At 49.1% G+C, this 9008-nt stretch overlaps 1 protein-coding gene across 1 annotated transcript; it reads left to right on the top strand.

The window, feature by feature from the left end:
• The first annotated feature begins 324 nt into the window (after positions 1-324).
• LOC123112720 (uncharacterized) lies at positions 325-6583 on the top strand. Its single transcript, XM_044533794.1, has 5 exons — positions 325-779; positions 1967-2958; positions 3198-3476; positions 3688-3779; positions 5338-6583. Exons 2-5 carry the CDS (start codon positions 1993-1995, stop codon positions 6254-6256), a joined length of 2256 nt encoding a protein of 751 aa, XP_044389729.1. The 5' UTR covers positions 325-779; positions 1967-1992; the 3' UTR covers positions 6257-6583.
• Positions 6584-9008: the final 2425 nt, after the last annotated feature.

Raw genomic sequence — 9008 nt, 5'->3', positions numbered from 1 at the left:
TGACAGTTTGTATTTTTTTTTGTTCACTACTACTCCCCCTCGGGCTCCTACAACTTTATCACTCCCCATGGGGTATAGCGAGAGTGAGGAACCGAGAAAGCAACGGGCCACCTCAACAGCAACGCACCACCCACCCACGCGCTGCGCAGCACGAGGAGCAAGCAGCAGCAGCAGGGGAGGCTTCGCACAGTGGACCGCCGCTGGTTGCTAGCGCCGGTGCTTGCGTCGCGTGTTGTCAGCTCTCTACTCTGCTACGGGCGGTTACTACTAGCCCCTACGCCCAGGCCCCACCACACTCCTCCCTCCGCCCCGCCCAACAAGAGAAGAGAGAGAGAAGCCGGTTGGTCTCCGTTCCACTCTCTCTCCCCTCCCTTTCCTTTCCCCCCGTCCACCGTCCTCTCCCTTCGAGCTCCTTCTCCCCTTTTCCCCCGTGCGCAGCCCAACGCAGCGCGCCGCTCCACAACCTGCCAAAGAGCGGGCGAGGGATCTTCTCGCCCGACGACGCGTCCCCTCACTGACTGGACCTGCCCTGCGGCAGGGCACTGCGCTGCAGGATCATCGATAGGCTTGGAGCCTTGCGGCAGCGGCGGCAGCACAGCAGAGCAAGCACGCCTGCCACGCACGAGCGTGCGGAAGGTGCTCCAGTGCCCGGGGGCCGCCTCCCCGATTCATCCCTTCACTCACTCTCCCGCGCGGCCGCTGCAAGGGGGTGGAAGGGGAGCATTCGAGCGGTGGGGCGGAGATTGGTTCCCGCCGGCGCCCACTGATTTCCGCCGGAGGTCGGTTCGATTCCCCACCGCTGCCTGAATTTATCTGTGTTTATTTTTATATCTGCATAAGCATCTTCGACCGCTTTGCTTGTGTTCGCGCCGCTTTGCGTCCCCGTCCCCCTTTGATTTCACAGTTTGTTCGGGAGGGCTCGGCGCCGGAGCACGGGCGCTCCGGCCGGCCGGCTCGCCGCTCACTCTTCCTCTACCTCGGAGGAGGAGCGCCATGAGCTACACGGTTGCCGTTCGAGCCTTCGAGGTGCCCGGGCGTCCTCTGCCCTCCGCTCCCGATTGGCATCCGTTTAAGGTTTCGGCGGAATTGATTAGCGGTACTTCGCGCACGAGATTTGGTTGGTCCTTCCGTTGCTTGGCTGGCTCGCTGGCGGTGCTCACCTGTTTCTTCTGCTCCCCGCATTTTTTTCCCTCGCCGAGGAAAAATCCGCTGGGTTGGGGGAGCGAGGACAAGGACCACCGCCCACATTGATGCCATGATGCGACTTTCTGGTGGTATCTGCTTGTTCCGTGGCGTTTGTTGAGCTTGTCTCCCACCTCCAGCCCCGCCTCCGCCTCCGCCTCATGGCCGGGTCCCCTGTTGCTTTGGACCGAATCCACTTCCTTGCAAGCAATGGCATGGCAGCTTTCCCCTTCCCTGCGCTGCATAATTCAGTTCCTGGCACCGGTAGTTCCTGCATACATAATCGTTTATGTGATTATTACGTGCTGTTTTGCCATGTTACTGCTACTGTTGGATAGGTGTCCGCATCATTTTCTCCCCTCCTTAGCTGTCGTTGTTATCACTGAAATTATTGGGTCACAGGCACCAATGATTCTGTGGAGCCGTCCCTTTTTAATAACTATTGAAAATTTGACAGCGATGATAGGGGTGTGGTTTTTCACTTTGCATTGTGAATCCATATCCAGTGATTAAACTCCGAAAGATGGTACTACCGTGGAGAACATGCGGTGAATGTGAGGTTCCTGCTTTAAGTTCCTTGTGACCCAGGTTTCCCTGTAAATACATTCATGAAAAGTTGCAGCCATTATTGTAACCAGGTTCATTTCTTTCACTTTTGAACAGGGGCAGCCGCGGCCAGGTTGTCCAGCAGTGAATTGATAACTAACTCAACCACATAGGCTGGTTCTGATTCTTCATACACTTGTGTGATTATCTAACTGCTGAATCTCTTTGAACATCGCAGAGTAATGCGCTTAAGGAGCTACATCAATGGCGTCGTTGGTGCCCGGTGTCCTCGTCAAGCTCCTTCAGCATATGAACACGGATGTCAAAGTCGCAGGAGAGCATCGGTCGTCCCTTCTTCAGGTCGTCAGCATTGTGCCAGCACTTTCAGGGAGTGATCTTTTCACCAACCAAGGGTTCTACCTCAAGGTGTCCGATTCTTCGCACGCCACGTATGTAACCCTTCCCGAGGAACAGCATGATCTCATCTTGAGCGACAAGATTCAGTTAGGGCAGTTCATCCATGTCGATCGCCTTGAGGCGGCCACTCCGGTACCCATCCTTTGGGGAGTCCGGCCAGTTCCTGGCCGCCATCCTTGCGTTGGCAACCCCGAGGACCTTGTGTTAACTAGCTCTTCCAAAGTTGCCGGCAGCAAGAAAGCACAATCGGCCAATGGATCGAAACCAACCAATGGATTAAAAGATGCTGGCGTCTTGTCGCTAGAGAAGGAAAAGAGCAAGTTAGAGAAAATTAATGCTCCCCACAAAACCCTTGGGACAGAAAATAAGAAACCGGTGCTGACCAAATCAAAATCTTCACTGTCAAAACAGGCTTTGAATGGGGTTACTGAGAAGAAGGAAACAGTGAAACCAAAGGCAAGACCTGCTCGTGTTAGATCAACACCTTCATCTCCAACCAGTGTCTATTCTCTACCTGCAACATTTGACAGATTTTCTAGTGATCTAAGACAGAGACATGGGGTAAAAGGACCAGAGAAAGCATCATCTTCTAGGCTCTCCTTGTTAGAAAGGGCAGCTTCAGTTCTGAAGGTCACTACTGCAGGGAGAAGGTCCTCTGCGGTTAACTCAATCAGTAGCTCTGTGCTGGGTATTGGATCAGGGCCAAAGGCATTGCGAAGAAGCTGGGAAGGAGCTGTGGATACAAAAGGGAAAAATAATTCAGACTCAAAGACGACCAAAGCTGACAGGAAACCTGAGAACAGGGGCCCAACGGTATGTACTATTTTTACTACTACCCTACTGATAGATGCATTTGATGTTTTAATTTTCTGTCATTACCATCTTCTCTTTAGAATAGTATTACCTTTTGTGTTTTCTGGAGAACATGGTGATATGCTATAAACCTATTCATGATATTTATGTAAAGCAACGGAATGTGATGGCACTGTTTCTTTCTATAAACAGATTTTGCTCCAAAGTAACTTCGCTAATCCTGTTGTTCTTGTATGCAGACTCCTAGAAGAAAGCCACCAGTGAATGAGAAGGTGTCACATAAAGACGACAGTAAGATTCATAACCCTGCTAGAAAGAGCACGTCAAGTGCTCCTGCTCCTCCAGTCGATGCTGACAAAGTACCGAAGAAGCATCCTCCTACTCTAAAGAGGACATCTGGGGGTTTAAGCAACCCAAATGTTACAAATTTGGTTAAGATTCCACCAAACAGCAAAAAACTGACAGATGTCGGCAATTCATGGGCATCACTTCCTCCGTCACTTGCCAAATTAGGAAAGGTATGACTAAGTTCATTGACATGATCAGTATGGTTTTATTGTACACTAGAAGTTTAGCTATAGTGTTTTATCATACATTAATATGGTGGAAACCATACACTACCACCAATGTCTATGAGTATTGACAAATTCTGTCCATTGCCTGTGAGAAAATTTGTTGTAAAAGGTTTTTGTACCTGATGGTATGTTTTGTGGCATAATTCTGTGACAGGAGCTTCTGAAGTATAGAGAATCGGCGCAGGTGGCTGCTGTTGAAGCCATGCAGGAAGCTTCAGCTGCAGAAAGCTTGCTGAGATGTTTGAGGTACCTTTCTACCAGACACTAGCCTTGTGATGTGATCATCACAAAAGTTTTATTATGTTGTCATTCGTTGCTATGATTTCCATGGGCATTTTCTTATTAATTTTTCAGTCTATAATCTATGGTTTGCAACTCATTTTGGACAGAACAGACATAGTTTCCAGAAAATAGTGTGTGCATGTTGAATACTTTGATGGAATCACATGCTTTGCCCATTAAGATATAGTAGAAGAGAATATTTTGGTCTGATTGGGTCATACCATAACCTGGCATGTTTTTGCTGGCTTTATCCAAGCATGCACAGATACCGTAGCAAATACGATTCTATCAACATACGCTAATTAGCAAATTTTGGGATGGATTCATCTTCACCTGCTAGTACCACATGCCAATGTTTTTGAAATCCTACCACATCGACAGTTCAACCCAACTATTCATCAAAGACTTGTCCCGTCTGATGAGCTTTATGAGACCCCCAGAGCTCCACATGGCCTGTGGCCGTGGACAGCCTTGACTGCATGTTCCTGTGCTTATCATAACATGCTAGATACAGGACATTATCAGCACACCAGGACAGACTGGTATCCGCAATGTTTTTTAGCAAAGCCTGCTGCCGTTCATGTGACATGCTTCCTTTGCCCTCGCACCTCACAAGGGCGGAGATCATTAATTCCCCGTTGGTATCATGCTCCAAATGTCCCGGGTCTAGCTGTCCTGCATGCTGTAATAATGCTTGCTATCAACCCAGCTCGATCTGCCCTTTGAGACCCCAGCCGTGGTCCGACCCTGCCATCTTTGTGTAGAGATCTGAGTGCTGGTGGAACCTAGCTGCATTGTTTTCCCAAACCAGAATTAACTTCCAGAACTTTAAGTACATCTCTCGTAAACTGAAAGATTGTGAAAGCTGAAACACAGCTGAAGTTCATAACCATCTTAACGGCGTGCAAAAATTGTCAATTAGGCTGTGTTAGAAAGTACAAAACTCTACAGGGCAAACGGATCAAATCAAATGGAGGTATTAGCATCCAGGTACAGGGTACGCCCCAAGTAACGAGACGCGCGGGTATTGCTCTATGTTCATGCTGTGTCGCGTAGGGTATTAACCTTGACACTCACAATGTTTTGGTTTGCATATTGACGACCAATTTTCAGAACTGTGTCTGTTGATGCTGTGTGTGGATGGCCTGCTGTTTATACCTATCATTGCACTGTACTTGCACCTGCGTGTTGTTTCCTTCTACCATCATCAACTGGGCAGCTCCACTGTCCTCTACTGTCAATCTCATCATTGCTAATGTACAGCATTTCCAAACCACTGCTGGAAAATGTCAGCATTTCACTCAAATGCTGGAAAATTTTACCGTCTTTTGTGACACAACTGTGTTAGCTCCTGACTCTGCAGAAAAAACGTCGGGGTTTTACTGCACGGTTACCATGGGAGCCGTACACTTGCACAGTGCCATGTTTATTGTGATTTTGCTTGTATTTTAGCTGTATTTCATAATTTGAGTAATGTGGCGACATTGATTCTTACTTGACTTGCTTGTTTTTGTGGGAGCAGCTCGTACGCCGAGGTGAGCTCGACGGCTGAGGAGCAGAACCCGCAGCCGACCGTTGAGCAGTTCCTCGCCCTCCACAGCTCGCTCTCCCGCGCCACGGTGATCACTGACACCCTCACCAAGTCAGCAGCCCCGCCGGAATGCTCAGCGGCCAGCGACGCCGGGACGGTGGCCTCTGCTACGGACGATGAGGCGGCTGCTGCAGTCGCAGCGGAGCGGCAGCGCCGGGCCAAGTCCTGGGTTAACGCCGCGCTCGCCACTGACCTCTCTGGCTTCGGGCTCTACAACCTCAAGCCGGTCCCGGCCACGGTATCGTCGCCGCTGGCGGTGGTCGTCGTTGACGAGTCGGCGAAGCCGGTTGCGGCGCCCCCCAATGCCGTGAAGTCGTTGTCTCCGGCGGCGAAGTCACGGATGTCCCCTGCGAAGGGGAAGCCGAGGACGGGCCCGGGCGCTACGGCAGCTGCGGTGACGCCCGCCCCGCCGGAGTGGGAGAGGGGAGTAGGCGCGGAGGAGAGGGGCCAGCTGGCTCGGCGGCTTGGGGAGGAGTCCAGGGGGTGGTTCCTCGGGTTCGTGGAGCGGTTCCTGGACGCCGACGTGTCGGCAGCGGCGCCGTGGGACCGCGAGCGCGCGGCCAGGATGCTCCCGCAGCTGAAGCGCGTCAACGACTGGCTCGGCGAGATCGGGACGCGCGGCGAGGCGCCACCGCCGCCGCCGCCGGCGCAGGACGGGGACGAGGAGGCTGCGGCCACCGCTGTCGCTGCTACTTCGGCCAACGGCTGCGGCGTGCCGGAGGAGACGATCGAGCGGCTGAGGAAGAAGATCTACGAGTTCCTTCTCACCAATGTCGACTCAGCTGCCGCGGTGCTCGGCGGCGCGGCAGCCCCGCCGGCCCCGGCGCCGGCGAGCGGGAAGAAGTCGTGACCCGTGACGTGGTCAACGCATTGACGTGGTGATTGTGAGGCCCAATTGGGCCTCGTCGCAGCTTTGGATTTGTTTGGGCCAAGGAGAATGGTCTTGGTTTGCTAATGTAGCTTGTAGGGCTTTTGTTGGGCTTTGGTTCCTTTAACACTCTTCTCCTCTTCCTCTCTCTTTCCGTTCAAGAAAAAAAGGTGATTTGACGAATTGACTTGTATTTATAACTGATGTTTTTCTTTCTCTTGGATTTGTATTTATTGCTGATGTTGATTGGATAGCTTGAATCTAATTTGCGAGGGATGTCGTTCGATTGGACTGACCTCTCTAATTTTCCGAGGCCGGAAAGTGATTTGCGCTTAAATACCAGTGTGTCGTCTGATGATCATTTCTTTGAGCTGAAAACATTCCAGAAAACAGATGAAAGACTTATTTGGTTGGCATCTCTGCTATGTTTTGGTCTATTTGGAAGTGTAGAAATGGTATTATTTTTAGGGCAAATAAAAATCTTACACTTTGTTAATGAAGTATCTTGGAGAATTAGAAATTTGCATGGTGATCTCTCGTCATTTTTTTAGAATAACAGGGAGAGCTCCCCTGTCTAGTCTCAGATGGTGTCGTGAGGATGATATGTTTGAAGAAAATTATAAGTTCGCCAAGGCTTCTGTAGTTCAAAACAAGAAAACCTTGGGATTGACTTCAACCCAGGTCCACGTGGACCAACGCTCGATGGCAGCCGTGAAGGCGAACCGAGTCTGATTGGTCTCTTCAACAACTTCAATGGGTTTCTCACACACTTAGCTGAGCAAAGAGCTAGTGTAGATGCTGCTAAAGATGAGTCGCAGTCTGAAGACCCTGAACCACTGAAGCCAGTGAAGAAGTCAAAGGCTTCAAGGTCTGCCTCTGCTCCAAAAGTTTCAAGAGTGAAGCCATTGAAAATTGCACCTTCTGAATCCAGTGTGCATTCTGAAGACCCGTCTCGTACTTCTGTAAAGAAGAAGAGAGTCACTGAGCAAACCCTTACTCTAGCAAGCATCCTACGAAATGATGAAGATATAGTCGATCTATCTAGCGATGAAGATCTTGCTGATGATGCCCTTGAGTTGCTGATCAAGAGCAAACAGGAGGCTGAAATATTCAATGATCTGCCTCTGTTTGATGTTGATATTCTGAACAACTTCATTGATGTATGGTTTGAAGACACCTCTCTCACCATTGATGATCTGCAGCTGCCCATTGGTATCAGTGTGACCTTGCAAGGTTGCATTGCTAAAGAGCTTGCCATTGCTCAAAAGGTCATTGAGCAGAAAAACAAGATTGGCCATGAAAAGGCTGTCTTCAAGAAGCACACGGCCAAGCCTAGTGTCACAGATGTACAGAACTTCAAAGATGATGGCAGATCTCAAGGTTGAGTTACATAAGCATCGTGATGAAGCCAAGGGCTCCCATGAGCGCCTCAAATATTATGCTGAGAAATGTGTTCAGGCTCACAATGAAGCCTTGAAGAGAAAGGCACTTGGGCGCCCAGGCATTGACCCAAGAATGGCTGCCAAGAAGAAGAAGCCAGCTGAAGCAAAAGCCGAAGCTGAAAGGCAAGAGCGGCCAAGCATTCTCTTCCCGCCAAGCATGACTGGCTCAAAGCAAAATGTTCCATCAACTGCTTCCGAAAGGAAGAAGACCAAGCAAGCTGAGGCTGAAGCCAAAAAGCGCACCATGTGCTTATTGGAGTCAAGCTAGGATGTTCAATGAACTACTATCTAATACCTTCAATTGGTATCTTCTACATCCTTCCAATGCTATCTCGGTAACAAGTATCTACTCATGCATTCCTCTCTTGCATTCAACCTTGTGGAGGTTGCATCTTGGCATGATATTCATTCCATCTTGTGATACTTGTTTCCTTTCTCAAAGCATCCCAACGATGATCTCTTGTTGCTAGTTGTGATGTCTTTGATGGTAGTGTGGTAGGAGTTCATTTATATACAATAAGACCATATCTAGCCATGTGCTATGCTTTCAAGCAAATATCTTATTGATATATTTATGACTTCCCTGTGGATATCTTGTTCTTTCCTTTGTGTAACTATTCCGTGTGTGCATCCTTCTTTGTGGATTGATATCTTTCATCTACCTAGAATCTTATACGCTTGAGAGAAGTTACATCTCTAGTTGAATCCTTATTCTTTCACGTCCACCTTTTCCCTTGGTGGTTTCGTGAAAGGATTTATCTTGAGTGCGGGTCGTTTCTCATTGCATGTTGATGCACTCATGTGTGGTGAAGATTGTTTTCCTCATGCTTGTCTTGACGAGGCTTTCGCCATTCGTTTGGTATCCCTCCTCTTGACGAGGCTATAATTGTCTATCTTCACCATGGGTTGTCACAAGCATCGATATTTTAATTTGCTTATTAGTGAGCTTGTGAACCCATTTGCTTGTTGAGAGTGTGTGTGGGAAGGACTTGTCTTGCACCTTGTATCTCATTCTTTAAGACTATGTTGATGCTTAATGCTCATCCATTAGTCTTATTGAGTGCTTTGCCATGACCCACACACATTCTTTTGGTTGAGCCCATTCGTAAGTTGCCTCTTTTACATGTTGCTCAAACATGTGCTTGTTGCAAGAGCTATGCCTTGTCTCTTATCTTAGCCCACTTGCACTTGTTGTGAGTTTCTATTGATTTTGGGGGAGTGACGATCCTATTTTGCGCTCATTGTATCCAAATACAAAACTAAATAATGCACAAATCATAGGGAGCTTCTCC

The sequence above is a fragment of the Triticum aestivum genome, chromosome 5B, assembly GCF_018294505.1.
Source record: "Triticum aestivum cultivar Chinese Spring chromosome 5B, IWGSC CS RefSeq v2.1, whole genome shotgun sequence".
Taxonomy (NCBI): domain Eukaryota; kingdom Viridiplantae; phylum Streptophyta; class Magnoliopsida; order Poales; family Poaceae; genus Triticum; species Triticum aestivum.
The sequence above is the reverse complement of the archived record's forward strand: the minus strand, read 5'-3'. Positions and strand labels throughout refer to the sequence as shown.